Genomic DNA, 18,537 nt, shown 5'->3' with positions numbered 1-18,537 from the left:
AATGAAGTCTTACCAAGACTGCCCCTCCCAACAAGCTCAGTGTTACGCTTGCAGTAGGAAAGGACATGTACAGTCCGTATGTTTCCAACAGAACAAACATACGAATTCAGCCCACTCACAAAAATATCATCACAAGGCCCATGTTGTTAATGCAATATATTCCAAACCTGCAACAGACATTAGCAAAACTAGCAAGCATGTAGTTTCTTCAGTGATATGCCAATCAAACTAACTTTTTATTCATTTACTTATTTGTGGGAAAAGTGGGAAATTTCAGTTGGACACAGGTGCCTCCGTCACATTGCTCAGTCAACACACATATCAACTATTAGGCTCCCCATGCCTGTCTAAAACCATCATGCAACTGATGGCTTATAATAGACAAGACATTCCTGTCCTCGGAACACGTACTTTGGCTGCAATGTATCTCTCGCATACGTGAGCAGTGACTTTTTCAGTGTTACAATCACGTAAATGTGAGAACGTATTTGCTCTCGATCCTTCCGAGTTGTTTGGCTCTAACATTCGGGCGATGTGTTGTCAGTGTCTGCATTCAATGCAAAAGACAGAGTAGCTAGCCTGCTAAAAGAATTCCCAGAACTCTTTTCTGGAGATTTAGTCAAAGCCAACAAGTTTGTTGCAAACATTCCTCTGAAGGACAATGGTCACAAGAAATTTTGCCAGGCCATAACTTTTCCCACTGCATTACAGGACAAAGTCGCTGCCAAACTTGAAGAACTGCAGGATAATGGAGTTATGTCCATATCAGCTAGTCGGTGGGTGAGTCCACTGGTTTTGCTCCCCAAACCTTCAGGTCACATTTGCCTCTGTGTTGACTAAGTCTACAGTCAACCCACAAACTGCCACTGATACTTATCCATTGCCATGCCCAGAGGATCTCACGGGCAGATTAGGTACTGGACATTACTTTTCAAAAACTGATTTGCGCGACATTTATCTTTAAATCCTGCTTAATGAAGAATCGCGAGAAGTGTGTGTAGTAAATACTCATTTCGGTTTGTTTAAATATTTTTGTTTGCCTTTTGGCAGTCCTTCCGCACCCGGCATTTTCCAACAGTATTCGGAACAGCTGACTGTGCAAGTCCCAAACTTTTCAAACTATATGGACTGGATTGTCATAGCAGGACGTACACCTGAAGAACATACTGCAAATTTACGTGCTCTGTTTTGTGTGTTATTGGATGCAAGACTGAAGTGTAGACTGGACAAGTGTGATTTCTTTAAAACCAGAGTTGCAGTATCTTGGTCATGTAATAAACAGTCAAGGTGTACATCCACTTCAGTTGCATTTGTTAGACATACGAGACTTGCGAGTTCCTCGCAATATCACAGAACTGCAGTCAGTTTTAGGGAAAATTAACTATTATATTCACTTCATACCAAATGCTGCACACATCACAGCTCCATTGCATCGCTTGCGTTGCAAGAATGTCCCTTTTGTTTAGGCAGATGAGTGCCAAGTGGCTTTTCAAATGCTTAAGAATGCATTGCTCAGTGATCGATGCTTAGTTTACTTTGATCCTGACTAACAAGTTGTTTTGCAAGTTGATGCTTCCTCTTAGAGAATTGGTGCAGTGCTTTCGCAAAGACTTGATGATAAAGACAGACCTATTACTTTTGCTTCAAGAGTGTTATCCAAAGCTCAGTGCAACTATTCACAAATTGACTATGAGGCTATTTATTGTGTACGGTTTCACCAAATTCCACCACTATTTGTATGGCAGAAAATTCAGCTTAGTAATGGATCACAAGCCTTTGCAGCCCACGTTTCATCCGATGAAGCCAGTTCCTGTATGAACTGCCCAAAAATTGCAAAGATGGGCTTTGTTCTTGTCTCAATACCAGTATGAGATTGTGTTACGTTCGACAGATAAACATGGTAATGGGGTCACACTTTCACATCTTCTGCTTGGCCCTGATACACACTTTGATGCTTTTGATGCTTCTGCTGCATCTTGTTGTCACATCGATGCTCGGGATTCTGAATTGCTTCAGTCTTTTCCGCTGAACTGAAAGCAAATTGCACAGGCCACGGAAGTGAACCCCGATTTGAACAAAAGAAGGCCGCAAGTATCGCTTCACGTCACATGATATTGTCTTTTACGGGGTTTTTAGCAGCAGCAAACAGTGAAGTGCAAGGCGAGATTGTCCGTCACCTTGACGCATGCATGTATCTTATTTCAGGTCTGGATGTCTTGCACTGCCACCATCAAATAACTTCGCCTCTGTCATGTACACAATGATCTTCCAGTCTGTCTTCCTCCAGATTCACAGATCCAGAGGACAGCGCGGCTGCAGCAGCTGCCAGAGTGTGTCATCACGACACCGCGGGGACGACCCCATGGAGACAGAGCCTTCACCTTCTCAGCTTACTCTTATCCTACCAATGGAGTTGGACCTGCCCACATTGCACTAGTCACTGCCTTCTTCATCTGGTTCATGGCAGCAGGAGGTCGACGCGGGGACATTTCCACCAGAGAGCAGGCGGATGGTGAGGCCCAGGTAGAAGTTTGACATCCCCTGCAGCCACGGCTTTCGTCCCCAATGTTGCGCCTACACTCCTGCATCCCCTACCACGGTCACACTCAAACGATGATGGTCCATCACTTTGGGGAATAGGAATGTTCTGGTGGGACCATAAGCGCCGGAATGAAGAGGAAGAACACCGACAAGGACCCACAACAGGAGCGACCTCTGCAAGAAGTGAATATAAGCACCGCTCCCGCCAGCCTCAGCCGGACATTAGTGAACGGCATTAGAGGGTGCTACAATATCAATTATTAATGATCCATATTAATTGCTGATGATGGTCGAAGTACAGAGGGTATAAAATGTAGACTGGCAATGCCAAGGAAAGCATTTCTGAAGAAGAGAAATTTGTTAACACCGAGTATAGATTTAAGGGGCAGCAAGTCCTTTCTGAAAGTACTTGTATGGAGTGTAGAGATGTATGGAAGCGAAACATGGACGATAAATAGTTTAGACAAGAAGATACTAGAAGCTTTTGAAATGTGGTTCTCCAGAAGAATGCTCAAGATGAGATCATGCAACTAATGAGAAGGTATTGAATAGAATTGGAGAGAAAAGAAATTTGTGGCACAACTTGACTAGAAGAAGGGGTTGATTGGTAGGGCATGTTCTGAGGCATCATGGGATCACCCATTTAGTATTGGAGAGAAGCATGGAGGGTAAAAACCGTAGAGGAAGACCAAGAGATGACTACACTAAGCAGATTCAGAAGGATGTAGGTTGCAGTAGGTACTGGGAGATGAAGAAGCTTGCACAGGATAGAGTAGCATGGAGAGCTGCATCAAACCAGTCTCTGGACTAAGACCACAACAACAACATCCACTGTTTGTTTGGACATTGTCTATAGAGATGAACATTACTGTTAGCATGTCGCCCATCACTCGTGACATTATTATTATTATTTCAAAGTTAAATATTGTCAATCTGCTTTACAGGAATAAAACTACTAATGTTATTTGTTTGAATTGTTGTACAGCATTCCGAAAATTGCAACATCCTTTAGGCAACCGAAACGATATGAGTGGGTAAGAACACACAAAAATCACCAGAAGATCAGAAACAATTGCATAATGATTTAGACAAGATATCTGTATGCTGCAAAAAGTGGCAATTGACTCTTAAATAATTAAAACTGTGAAACCACACACACGAATGCAAAAAGAAACCTGTTAAATTTCATTTAGACAGTGAATCACATAAATTTAAAGGTTATTGATTGAACTAAATACCTAGGGATTACAATTATGACTAACTTAAATAGGAATGGTTGCATAGAAAATGTTGTGAGGAAGGTGAGCCAAAGACTGCATTTTACGGGCACAACATTTACCTTATGCAACAACTCAACTCTAGAGACTGACTACAACACTAGGTTTTTCTGCCCTCTTCTGGATTATCGTTGTGCGGAATAGGATTGAAAAAGTTAAAAAAAGGACAGTTTGTTTCATATTATCGGAAACACGGGACAGAGTGTCATGAACATGATATGTGAATTAGGGTGGCAATCATTGAACCAAATGCATTTTTCACTGGAGCAACATCTTTTGCCAAAGTTCGATCACTGACTTTCCCCACCAAAAGCAAAAATATTTTGTCACTTCCCTCCTACACAGGAAGAAACCAGAGCTCCACAGAGTTAGGTGTTCATTTTCCCCACATACTATTCGAGAGTAATAAGTCAGAAAGATACCATCAAAGTGATTCTATGAATTTTCTGCTGAGACCTTAACTGTGAACTGCAGAGTCATGAAGTAGATTTACATATAGATGATTTAATAATGTTGAAAGGGCCTTGAAATAATATTTATGTCTGCTCTGTGGTTCTCTCATTCATTTCATTCTCTTTGTTGCCACTGGACAAATAACGGGTATCCTTGGCACCAGCTTTTCTGAACTACCTATATGAGAGTTATTCTGGCAGCACATCTTTTGTTCCCATAATTGTCCTGGGTTCAATCTCTGGTACCCTCCTGCGCCACACTCATCACCCATCTGCAACTTGCCCCAGGACCTAACTTTACTCATCCTCCACCCCTAAACCTCATCTCCTTCCTCCATTTTGTCACCCCCTCCCAAGAAAGACACATATAATGCATGAACTCACCAGCACTGGTGCCCATGCATTGCATTCCTGACCTGTGCACCTACTGCCTCCCTCCAAGATGTCAGCCCCCTTCTCTGATCCCCTCTCCTGATTCACACCTTCTTTCTCCCCTCTCCCAATCCGTCCAATACAACCCTTTAAGCCAGTCACCTCCAGAACTACAGTCCCTGCATTGTGTATTCAGCTACCACAATGTAACTCACAGGACAGAGAGAGAGAGAGAGAGAGAGAGAGAGAGAGAGAGAGAGAGAGAGAGATGGGGAGGGGGAATGAGCACACCCCATGTTCTCAAGTTATTTGGGTAACAGCGTCTGACACGCAGAGCACTCTTCACCCACTCAGGGGACTCTTCAGTATTTGGATACTGTTGAACTTACCACTCATTTTATCTCAGCTGCTAGCAATGCTGTTTATCTTGTAGATAAAGGTTCTGCATTTTAGCAGCACTTTTGTGAAGTGAGAAATCGACTAAAAATGCTGGTAAGAAACATAACATATCTAAAGAATACGTTAATATTCTAGAAAAAAATCATTCAGTAAATTACCTGAGATAAATTAGGTCTCCTAATTCAGCTGGCAGGCTGCGTAATTTGTTGCTTGAAAGATCGAGTGTACGAAGATTCACTAGTTTTGAAATGTCTGGAGGAATTCGAGAAAGGCAATTATCATTCAGGTACAATGCTGTAAGGTGTGTGAATGTCCATAAATTTGGACTCAGGTTGCGAATAGTCCCTGCAAAAACAACTTCACATTAGTGTCACTGGCAATGAGAATAAAGTTTAATGTTTATTGGGAATAGCTAAACTTAAGTTTTACCACAACAGATGCAATCAATAAAATAAGATTAACATGAGTCAAATCAAATGGCAATATCCTGCTCATTTCAACTTTTACAATACAATAGAACTGAATACAGTACCACAATTATCCCATTAAGTTGAAAACATTGACAATATTATTTTTTATGTTATAAGGAGAATGCCTTAACATATTTCTATCTTGAGCTGGGCACACGCATTCAAATCTCCAGCATAACTACAAATCTTACATAAACAATGAATACCACATAAGAGCAACTTATTAGCTAAATGAAAGTCAGAACATGCAAATTGATGACCTACCGTCAAGCAGAGTGATTTTGGACACCGGGTGGGATTTCGGACAGTGTGATGTATTTGCTCTTTCCCACTGTGTAGCAACAATTTGCTGCTCATTTTCACTTCCACATGCCAGTTACTTTAAGCGAAACGTAATAGTTATCACATTCCGTGACTTTTATTTTGGGTTGATTGTTTACCTAGCTAAATATCTGATGAACAGTCTCGTTGTTGAAAGTTCGTGCAGTATCATCAAGTAGAAACTTTCTATTATTATTGCAACTGGCAGAAAAGTATTGTAACTGCAATTTTCAATGAGTTGAGCAGACTACGGCTTTGAGACAATTCTTGTACAAGTTGTCAAGATTTTCATGTAAAGTTATGAAATAACGATGGTTTTTGCAAAATTGTGTACTGTGTGGGGTGACTTCTACAATGTCAACACATACAAAACCAGAAAAGGTGCTAAAGCATGGTGGAATTATGACTTGAAACTTTTAGATAAAGCTGTTCATGATATTCAGTATAGCAAATTATTGTACAGAAAACCATGCATATTGTATTGTATACCTAGATCAATCCTAAAAAAGAAAGTGTGGGAAATATGACTATAAAAAAAAAAAAAAAAAAAAAAAAAAAAAACTGGGAGGACAACGACTACTAAATGAGAAGGAAAAATGTTGAAGCAAGGTATCTTGAGGGCTGCACATTGAGGATTTTATTTCACTAAACTGTATCTTAGATACTTAGTGAAAGGCTACCTTGATGAATCTGACCAAAAAGAGAAGAAATTTTCGATCTATCTACTGGGAGAAGAACGGGAAGAATGGGATGACAATACTGAATGAGGAAGAAAAATGACCTTCAATACATAAAATTCATTGTCTCAATCCTTATCACTTATTCGTAATAATAGACAACTTAAAAAGGTGTTAATAGTCATGAAAATTGAACAGGAAGAATGTCCAAATTCCCCCAAATACTTTGAAACATTGGACAGAAAAAAATTAAAAACCTCATGTCCAAAATCACACTGATCCATGGGGTGATTTCAGACACTTTATTTGTTTGTCTCAGATAAATATAGGTACACACAGAATTTCTCTTTTTAGGATATTACGCCCCCCCCTCCTCCCTGAGCCATGGACCTTGCCGTTGGTGGGGAGGCTTGCGTGCCTCAACGACACAGATAGCCGTACCGTAGGTGCAACCACAACGGAGGGGTATCTGATCTGGCCTTGTAAAATTAATCAAAACGGCCTTGGTGTTGTGGTACTGCGAATGGCTGAAAGCAAGGGGAAACTACAGCTGTAATTTTTCCCGAGGGCATGCAGATTTACTGTATGGTTAATTGATGATGGTGCGTCTTGGGTAAAATATTTTGGAGGTAAAATAGTCCCCCAATCGGTCTCCAGGTGGGGACAACTCAAGAGGACGTCTTTATCAGGAGAAAGAAGACTGGCATTCTGCAGATCAGGGCGCAGAATGTCAAATCTCTTAATCGGGCAGGTAGATTAGAAAATTTAAAAAGGGAAATGGATAGGTTAAAGGTAGATATAGTTGGAATTAGTGAAGTTTGCTGGCAGGAGGAACAAGACTTTTGGTCAGGCGAATACAGGGTTACAAAATCCAAAATTAAAAAGGGGTAATGCAGGAGTCAGTTTAATAATGAATAAAAAAAAATAAGAGTGTCGGTAAGCTACTACAAACCGCATAATGAATGCAATATTGTGGCCAAGATAGACACGAAGCCCACACCTATTACAGTAGAACAAGTTTATATGCCAACTAGCTCTACAGATGAAGAAATGTATGATGAGATAAAAGAAATTATTCAGGTAGTGAAGGGAGACGAAAATTTAATAGTCATGAGTGATTGGAATTCGAGAGTAGGAAAACGGAGAGAAGGAAACATAGTAGGTGAATATGGATTGGGGCTAAGAAATAAAAGAGGAAGCCGCCTGGTAGAGTTTTGCACAGAGCACAACTTAATCATAGCTAACACTTGGTTCAAGAATCATGAAAGAAGGTTGTATACATGGAAGAACCCCGGAGATACTAAAAGGTTTCAAATAGATTATATAATGGTAAGACAGATATTTAGGAACCAGGTTTTAAATTGTAAGACATTTCTAAGGGCAGATGTGGACTCAGACGGATTAAAACTGAAGAAATTGCAAAAGGGTGGGAATGTAAAGAGATGGGACCTGGATAAACTGAAAGAACCAGAGGTCGTACAGAATTTCAGGGAGAGCATAAGGGAACAATTGACAGGGATGGGGAAAGAAATACAGTAGAAGAAGAATGGGTAGCTTTGAGGAATGAAATAGTGAAGGCAGCAGGGGATAAAGTAGGTAAAAAGACGAGGGCTAGTAGAAATCCTTGGGTAACAGAAGAAATATTGAACTTAATTGACGAAAGGAGAAAATATAAAAATGCAGTAAATGAAGCAGGCAAAAAGGAATACAGACGTCTCAAAAATGAGATCGACGGGAAGTGCAAAATGGCTAAGCAGGGATGGCTAGAGGACAAATGTAAGGATGTAGAAGCTTATCTCAGTAGGGGTAAGATAGATACTGCCTACAGGAAAATTAAAGTGACCTTTGGAGAAAAGACAACCACTTTTATGAATATCAAGGGCTCAGATGGAAACCCAGTTCTAAGCAAAGAAGGGAAAGCAGAAAGGTGGAAGGAGTATATAGAGGGTCTATACAAGGGCGATGTACTTGAGGACAATATTATGGAAATGGAAGAGGATGTAGATGAAGATGAATTGGGAGATATGATACTGCGTGAAGAGTTTGATAGAGCACTGAAAGACCTAAGTTGAAACAAGGCCCCGGCAGTAGACAACATTCCATTAGAACTACTGACAGCCTTGGGAGAGCCAGTCCTGAGAAAACTCTACCATCTGGTGAGCAAGATGTACAAGACAGGCGAAATACCCTCAGACTTTAAGAAGAATATATTAATTCCAATCCCAAAGAAAGCAGATGTTGACAGATGCGAAAATTACCGAACTATCAGTTTAATAAGTCGCAGCTGCAAAATACTAATGCGAATTCTTTACAGACGAATGGAAAACTGGTAGAAGCCGACCTCGGGGAAGATGAATTTGGTTTCCGTAGAAATGTTGGAACACTTGAGGCAATACTGACCGTCCGACTTATCTTAGAAGAAAGATTAAGGAAAGGCAAACCTAGGTTTCTAGAGAGACTTAGAGAAGGCTTTTGACAATGTTGACTGGAATACTCTCTTTCAAATTTTGAAGGTGGCAGGGGTACAATACAGGGAGGTAAATACTATTTACAATTTGTACAGAAACCAGATGGCAGTTATTAGAGTTGAGGGACATGAAAGGGAAGCAGTGGTTGGGAAGGGAGTGAGGCAGGGTTGTAGCCTCTGCCCGATGCTATTCTATCTGTATATTGAGCAAGCTGTAAAAGAAACAAAAGAAAAGTTTGGAGTAGGTATTAAAATCCATGGAAAAGTCATAAAAACTTTGAGGTTTGCCGATGACATTGCAATTCTGCCAGAAACAGCAAAGCACTTGGAAGAGCAGTTGAACGGAATGGACAGTGTCTTGAAAGGAGGATATAAGATGAACATCAACAAAAGCAAAACGAGGACAATTGAATGTAGTCGAATTAAGTCGGGTGATACTGAGGGAATTAGATTAGGAAATGAGACACTTAAAGTAGTAAAGGAGTTTTGCTATTTAGGAAGTGAAATAACTGATGATGGTTGAAGTAGAGAGGATATAAAATGTACACTGGTAATGGCAAGGAAAGCGTTTCTGAAGAAGAAAAATTTGTTAACATCGAGTATTGGTTTGAGTATTAGAAGTCGTTTCTGAAAGTATTTGCATGAAGTGTAGCCATGTATAGAAGTGAAATGTGGACGATAAATAGTTTGGACAAGAAGAGAATAGAAGCTTTCAAAATGTGGTGCTACAGAAGAATGCTGAAGATTAGATGGGTGGATCACGTAACTAATGAGAAGGTATTGAATAGGATTGGGGAGAAGAGAAGTTTGTGGCACAACTTGACTAGAAGAAGGGATCGGTTGGTAGGACATGTTCTGAGGCATGAAGGGATCACCAATTTAGCACTGGAGGGCAACGTGGAGGGTAAAAATCATAGAATGAGACCAAGAGATGAGTACACTAAGCAGATTCAGAAGCACGTAGGTTGCAGTAGGTACTGGGAGATGATGAAGCTTGCGCAGGATAGAGTAGCATGGAGAGCTGCATCAAACCAGTCTCAGGACTGAAGACCACAACAACAACAGGACATTATGCCACCACTTCTGTAATAAACAATGCAATGTAACAAAAGCTATGCAAGTTAAGGTGAAAATAACACAAAACCTTCCGAATTCACCACATTTGACGGTACCTGAGTTCTAAAACGATTTCCAAGATTTACAGTTTTGATATTATATTTGTAAGGACTAGATCAAACTTTGCGAAATAAGACAAAATGAGAGTAATGGCATTTCAGTGTTCAGAGCCAATATGTTCCAAAACAGTATTGTCTGATAATATTCTCAAACTACTGTCACACCACACATACTACAATGCAATACACAACAGATGTACCTATTTGATGACCAAAACCATGACTTCAGAAAGATACATGAAACAGTAAACATTTTTCAGGGGCAAAACAATGAAAAAATAAAGATAATGTTCAACAAAACAATGGCCTTCGCAACTTTGCTGTAAGGAAGCTTGACATAGAAAAAGAATCTCTAATAACGCAATCCACTAAAATGTGATTTCTTCATGTTGTTGGAGGCATGATTTTCTAAATGTAACTTATGGAACTAAGACATACAGAAAGACCTTAATATATACAGTGTTGTGGATAAATTGAGTACAGAAAACAGAGTGATTGTCTAACCAGTATGTCTGCAACCCACGTTCCTTAGAGCAGTTCGAGATACAGACCTTTTAGTTGGAGACACTCAGGATGACCAAGAAAACTATGGACACCCAGAATAGACTATTTAGTTGAATTCTTCAATGAAGGTGAATGCATTAATGTTTTACAATAACATTAAATAGTTTTCAGAAAACTCATCTGTGCTTTAAACTTTTATGTGTGTGTGAGTGCAACATACCAAATATTTTACTATAGAGCAAGTGACAGATTCAGTACAGGAACCACCTAAAGGCTATGACTAGGCCATTTTCAATCATATTCTTTCGCCCCAGGTCACTCATCCAGCAAATACCAAGTACAATTTAGAAAGAAGTAAGGTGCTAATAGCAAAAGCCAAGGTTTCACATTTGAGTCAGATATGACATACAGTTTTAATCTTTCAAACCACTGCAAGGTGAAGGTCATGTCAAGCCATCTAGAATCAGCTGTTCCCCACAAAGTAAGAACATGTGTTACAATACAGTTTCTTAACATGTTTATTGTAGTGGTAAATCCTGTATTAGTTTTATGGGATCCTTAACTATGAGAAATTTAATGATGAGAAAACAGACAGTATGTATTCTTATTCTTAAATACGAAAATATTCTGCCAAAAAGTGAAGGTTGGTCAGTCAGTTGGTTGATTGATTGTTTTGAAGTGAAAGAGATGGAACTGTAAGGTCATCAGCCCCTTCATCCGTTTAGTGGCAAACTAGGAGTAATCATCAAAGGAAGGATATGAACGGTAAATCCTGGAAAGCCTAAGAGTAACTAACACAATAAAAATCAGATAAAAGTCCAGAAAAAAAAAAAACAGCACAGACAAGTCATTAAAAAATCAGTCAAGAGAAGGCTTTAAAACCAAGAAATAATAAAGAATAGAGAGAATAGAAAGGTGGAAAGGGTAGAGGCCAGGCTAGGTGATCCAGCAAGGGCCCCCGAGGGGAGGAGGGGGGGGGGGGAGAGGGGGGGGGGTGCTGGAGAGGAAGTCTCACCAACCCCTCAAGTTGTCTATGAGGCCAAAAAGCTCTAGCTTACAGGGATGAAAAGAAACCACCTTCTCAAGCAAAATTTAACACCAGATCAGCTGAGTTGACATCATCTGCTAGCACAAGAGGTAACGTGCTAAGAAGATTAAGATGCCACCTCAAAGTAGCCAAATTAGGACAGCCTATGAGCAAGTGGACCACTGTCAGGAGGGCTCCACATCAGCAGTGAAAGGGATCCTCATGTCTGAGATTGTGGCCACGGGGCTCAGGCAAATTTGGCCCGTTCACAGTCTACAGAGGATGGTGGATCCCTGGCAAGAAGCATGCAGAGAAGACCACCATGCAATCGCGGTCTCCTTAATTGTCTGGAGGTATCAGGGCATACCAGTTCCAGACTTCCTGCAATCTATGGCATCTAAAAGACCGAAGGTCCAGTTCTGGGATCCCCTTTCCAAAATCAGCATCCTTGGCCAACCTATTAGCTCATTCATTTCTTGAAATCCCAACATGACTGATGAGATGATGACGTTCCATACTCCGAGGAGCATAGGGAACAATGCGGGAAACCCGCACCGCCGTCTAGGCAAGCTCCTAGCGGAGGTGGTTTGCCATTGCCTTCCTCCAACCATAATGGGCATAAACAATGATGATGATGAAGATGACACAACAACACCCAGTCACCTCGAGGCAGGGAAAATCCCTGACCCCACTGGGAATCGAACCTGGGACCCTGTGCGCGTGAAGCGAGAAAGCTACCACAAGACCACATGAAAATGATTAGTCATAAGAGTCACTACAGATTAGGATACTCTTGCCAGTGCAAGAACAAATATGGCTAAGAGCTAATTTAATGGTTATCACTTCAGCAGTGAAGACAATGCCTGCACCATGCACGTGTGTATGCGAAGCCCGTTCGTCCCTCGACTGTTGAGCCATCAGTAAATACCACTTCTGAACTCGGATGCTTCTCAAGGACAGCCGAGAACAAGCGGTAAAAAATCATGGGGTCAACAAATCTTTTGGCCCAAAGGAGACTTTGAGACAAACCAAAGGTTGGGGCACAAGCCATGGGGGACAGGTGCAACGTCTCCCGGACCCGTTATGACAGTTGTAGAAGTTGCAGTTCTGAACAGAGACACTGTAGGCATGCAGCAATTTTAATCCCAGTTCTGTGTTGCAATGTGGGAGGTGGAGCTCCCTTCCAGGGAAAAGGACACAGTAGTTGAGATGTTCAGGGAAGCTACAAATGTGTGTAGCATAGTTCAGCAGCTGTTGTTGGCACCTGATAGGTAATGGAGGGACTCCAGTCTAGACTAGCAGGCTGTTCACAGGGCTAGTTCCGGAGTCTCCTGTCGCGAGTTGGACCCCACGGTAATGAATGGGGTCCAGTATCCACAAAGCTGAGGGTGATGCGGAACCATATGCGTGACTCCCATAGTGAAGACAAGATACTTAGGGCTATGTAGAGCCGCAAAAGGGTAGAATGGTCTGCACCACAGCTAGTGTTACTGAGGCAGCGAAGTGTACTGAGTTGCTGCCAGCAGTTTTGCTTCAGTTGGCGAAGGTGGGAAGCTATGTCAGCTGGGAAACAAAGTATAGTTTCAGACAGCTGTGCATCTCAACTACAAGTAATTGACTGTCTGGGTAAAGCTCTGGGTGAGAGCAGGCAGTATGGCAGTGACAAAAGTGTGTGACATGAGTCTTGGCAGCTGAAAACCGAAAGCTATGAGTGAGTGCCCATGACTGTGCCTTTTGTACAGTGTTCTGCAGGCGACGCTCAGCAACAACCATACTACAGAAGCAATAATAAGAACAATAAGGAGAATAATACCGCAGACCCCACAGCCATCGCTAGACCATTGATGGCCACCAGAAAAAGGGGTATGCTCAGTCCAGAGCCCTTGGGGTCCTGTTTATTAAATATGGGGGGGGGGGGGGGGGGGGGGGGAAGGGGGGGTGCTGAATGAAGCACCCATTTGAACCCGGAACATTTGGCGTGACAGGCAGTTCTTGACAAAAATCGGGAGTGGACCCTGGAGACCCCACTCATACATCATAAGAAGAATGTGATAATGCCATTGTAATCCCAGTTCTGTGTTGCAATGTGGGAGGTGGAGTGAAAAAGACAGCAATGAGGTGCTGATGACATGCAAAGGCAGTCCCGATGGTGGACTCCAGATGAATCGAATTATATGCAGTGGAGTGGCCTTCGCAAAAAGCGCCTTGAGATGCAGCCAAAAGGCCCTGAGACTCAAGGTGTGTCGGTAAGGCCGATGGGTTATAACTGTCAATCTCAATAGGGTTCTTACCTGGTTTTAGTAACTGAACTATTGCCATTTTATGGCAACACAACAGGACGTCATTATCAGGAAAAAGAAAACTGGCGTTCGATGGATTGGGGCGTGGAATGTCAGATCCGTTAACCGGGCAGGTAGATTAGAAAATTTAAAAAGGGAAATGGACAGGTTAAAATTAGATATAGTGGGAATTACTGAAGTTCGGTGGAAGGAAGAACAAGACTTTAGGTCAGGTGAATACAGGGTTATAAACACAAAATCAAATGGGGGTAATGCAGGAGTAGGTTTAATAATGAATAAAAAAATAGGAGTGCAGGTAAGCTACTACAAACGCATTATTGGGGCCAAGATAGACATAAAGCCCACACCTACTGCAGTAGTACAAGTTTATATGCCAACTAGCTCTGCAGATGATGATGAAATTGATGAAATGTATGATGAGATAAAAGAAATTATTCAGGTACTGAAGGGAGACGAAAATTTAATAGTCATGGGCGACTGGAATTTGAGAGTAGGAAAAGGGAGAGAAGGAAACATAGTAGGTGAATATAGAGTGGGGCTAAGAAATGAAAGAGGAAGCCACCTGGTAGAGTTTAGCACAGAAAGTCAGATGTGGACTCAGACCACAATCTATTGGTTATGAACTGTAGATTAAAACTGAACAATTGCAAAAAGGTGGGAATTTAAGGAGATGGGATCTGGATAAACTGACTAAACTAGAGGTTGTACAGAGTTTCAGGGAGAGCATAAGGAGAGCAATTGACAGGAATGGGGGAAAGAAATACAGTAGAAGATGAATGGGTAGCTCTGAGGGATGAACTAGTGAAGGCAGCAGATGATCAAGTAAGTAAAAAGACGAGGGCTAGTAGAAATCCTTGGGTAACAGAAGAAATATTGAACTTAATTGACGAAAGGAGAAAATATAAAAATGCAGTAAATGAAGCAGGCAAAAAGGAATACAGACGTCTCAAAAATGAGATCGACAGGAAGTGCAAAATGGCTAAGCAGGGATGGCTGGAGGACAAATGTAAGGATGTAGAGGCTTATCTCACGAGGGGTAAGATAGATACTGCCTACAGGAAAATTAAAGATACCTTTGGAGAAAAGAGAACCACTTGTATGAATATCAAGAGCTCAGATGGAAACCCAGTTCCAAGCAAAGAAGGGAAAGCAGAAAGCTGGAAGGAGTATATAGAGGGTCTATACAAGGGCTATGTACTTGGGGACAATATTATGGAATGGATGAGGATGTAGATGAAGATGAAATGGGAGATACGATACTGCGTGAAGAGTTTGACAGAGCACTGAAAGACCTGAGATGAAACAAGGCCCCAGGAGTAGACAACATTCCATTATAACTACTGATGCCCTTGGAAGAGCCAGTCCTGACAAAACTCTACCATCTGGCGAGCAAGATGTATGAGAGAGGCGAAATACCGTCAGACCTCAAGAAGAATATAATAATTCCAATCCCAAAGAAAGTAGGTGTTGACAGTTGTCAAAATTAGCAAACTATCGGTTTAATAAGTCACAGCTGCAAAATACTAAAGCAAATTCTTCACAAACGAATGGAAAAACTAGTTGAAGCCAACCTCGTGGAAGATGAATTTGGATTCTGTAGAAATATTGGAACACGTGAAGCAATACTGACCTTATGACTCATCTTAGAAGAAAGATTAAGAAAAGGCAAACCTATGTTTCTTGCATTTGTAGACTTAGAGAAAGCTTTTGATGATGTTGAGTGGAATACTCTCTTTCAAATTCTAAAGGCGGCAGGGGTAAAAATACAGGGAGCAAAAGGCTATTTACAATTGAAGAGACAGTTGAAGAGAGTGCAGGGGCCACGGTACCACCAGCGGGAGAAAGTTTAAGTCACTTTATGTGCCATCTATCCGCCATGGTGCCACCCACTCTGAATGGGGGCTCTCTAATGAGCACCACCCAGCCATAGCAAAAGCTACCTAGCCAGTAATCCTTTGCCAGAGTCCCCTTGCCCCAGTCATAATGGGCACATACTCCATGGTATACAATGGAAGTGTGTAATGCAGGTGACCCCTGCATTGTCAAGGGGCTACCATTGTGCAGGTACATGATGACCCCCCCCACCACCACCACCGCCACCACCACCACAGGATGGTTATCATGCTCGGTTTTGTGCATACTACAACAACAGGAAAGATGGGTGCCAGGTTAGAAGAGCACAGAGACTGTACACACTCCATAATGGGTGAACTTCCCTGTATGACATGCACTGTTTGCAGAATTTAGAAAAAATGGCAGGTCAAACTCAATAATAGGGCCATATAATTGCTAATGGAAGGTGAAGATAGAGCTGGGAGTGAAACTAGAAATCAAGACCAAACTCATTAACCAAGTCCAAGCATGAACTGCACCAAAAGAACCAACTGACAAAGTCAGAGGAGGTAAGAGGTAGACGAAGTGTAGGTTAGCAGCACTGAAAGAGGAAGCAATGCTGCAAAGGCTGGGACCCTGTGGCAGTCAAGCACATACTCACCAAAGAATGGTGAGACCCCTGGTGGGCCAAAAAGTGAGCAAATAACTACTCATCATTGGTTGTCTGTATAGTCTGCAGTGTTTTAACACAGGAAGATTTTGAGTTCGTCAGGCAACATTTGGAGTTACGATTACAGCAGTGGGCATTGGTAGTCCTTTTACAGCCCAGAATTGGGCAAACATAGTATTAATTCCATCAGAGTTCCCATTTGGGTGACTGTTCTTTGTTACCTGGCCAGAGATGAGGTTAACTGTTAGGTGGCAATAGCTAAATGTATCAGATCAGCTTAATGGCTCATTCTATGTTTGGACATCTGTGTTCAGGGGCTACTGTGTAAGAAACAATGTAGCCATAAAGTTATGTTGTGCTTGTAGGTAAATTCTGATTGTTGGGCGTGCAATCTCCGAGTTGTACTAAATCTCGGTAACAATGTCAGTCTTATGGAAAGACAGTGGTGTTTAACAAAAGACGGTTTCAGGGCCTTCTGGCATCTTATTGCAGAACAAATAGCAAGCTGAAGATTGTAAGTAAGGGTTCTCACAACTCAGGAACAGAGATTCAGTGTGGAATTTTAAAGACAGAAAGTATTTGTTGGTCATGACAAGTGTCTTATAAGAAATCTATGCACAGAAGTTATTGTTGATTTTAGTACGAAATAAGAGGTTCAGTGCCTAACTCGGATTTCAATTTGAGCATTGAATGGCTGTGGCACAGTTTATGACAATGCTGTGAATAGATTGTAATGGATGGATAGTTAATATTGTATCACCATCAACTTATATTTAGGTTTCAAGTTCTGATTTCATGAGACAGTTTCTAGTATGAAATATGAGTGGACCAGGTAACAAATTGTTGAGAGATAATAACTTTACACTTGTTAGAGGAGTTCCTGTGGAACACCATGTGAAATAAACACAAAAACAATAATAAAGAACAGTATTTGGTGTAGGAAATTGTTGTTGTTTTCAACTGTGTCAAGAAAAAAATGTGGTACCTACAAGAGAAACAGAAGGCAGAAGTGAATGAGAGACTGGGCAGAGGTGCAGGCACAGTCAGTGAACCAATATATGTGAGAAATTTCAAATAAAAATTCAAAAGAGCATGCATTTCAACAAAACTTATTTCATTAAGTTAACTTTAAATTCATATAGCACTTCAGGCCTTCAAAAGGAGTTCCACTGACATCAGCTTCTATTTGAAATATTGTTTGCTTCAAACTGAGAAATTAATATGCAAGCGACGAATGAATTTCTATTGCTAAAAATAAAGGCATAACAGTAAGCAATGAAAACTTGTTTCTAGTGCCAGTTTACATGCAGCTTTACATTTTAAGAGTGATCAATGAGAGCTGCCAAACAGGCTGCAACAACAAAAAGAAGAACCAGTCACATCGACACAAAAGGCAGAATTTTGGCATGTAAGCTAGTTACTAAAGTACAGCACAGAATAATGTCTTCAGGTGATGAGTTTGTCATAATGCAGCACTTCAATTTGTACATTGTGTACCACTATGGCAGAGATGTATTTGTGGAAGTAGTGGACAGAAGAGGGTTGCGATGTAGTGGAGAAATGCCAAGTATGTTGGTCTGTGTCTCTCTGGACATGACACAGAGACATTAACTCCTATGTACAGCAGCAATACAAACAGCAAATATTAGAGTGGGGAGGTCTTCATGCCTGAGACAGTGCTCATCCTTCAGGCAACTCCACATGGCATACTGCAGGAAGACAATGTGAGACCACACCACTTTGAGGAACACACTATTCCCCCCCCCCCCAAATCACAAAGGGTACTTTGTGCATTATAGGGGCGGCAGCCAGTCTTCATTTACTTCTGAGCATATTTCAACTGTCCATTTGCTAGTCACTTCCAGGGAAGTCAGCAAAGGCTGTCCTCGGCTTCCGGAGCCTTTCTTATCAGCATCCTGTACGAGTTTTACATATCTCAAAAATGTGATATTGCGACTATCCACACTACCATTGATGCAGGCATTGTCAACCTGGCTGCCCAATTAATTGCTGCTTGCCACAGCTTTATTTCTAACACAATGAGAGAAGGTA

At 41.4% G+C, this 18,537-nt stretch overlaps 1 protein-coding gene across 4 annotated transcripts in view; it reads right to left on the bottom strand.

Annotated features, from left to right (window-relative positions):
* The window catches only part of LOC126279128 (CCR4-NOT transcription complex subunit 6-like), an 811,221-nt gene that overhangs the window by 767,797 nt on the left and 24,887 nt on the right, over nt 1–18,537 (bottom strand). For all 4 annotated transcript variants that reach the window (XM_049979620.1, XM_049979621.1, XM_049979619.1 and 1 more), the window contains exon 3: nt 5,200–5,386. In XM_049979620.1, coding sequence (XP_049835577.1) covers nt 5,200–5,386 — 187 coding nt within the window. The remainder of the gene's footprint in view (nt 1–5,199; nt 5,387–18,537) is intronic.

The sequence above is a fragment of the Schistocerca gregaria genome, chromosome 6, assembly GCF_023897955.1.
Source record: "Schistocerca gregaria isolate iqSchGreg1 chromosome 6, iqSchGreg1.2, whole genome shotgun sequence".
NCBI lineage: Eukaryota > Metazoa > Arthropoda > Insecta > Orthoptera > Acrididae > Schistocerca > Schistocerca gregaria.
This window is presented reverse-complemented; position numbering and strand designations above follow the sequence as displayed.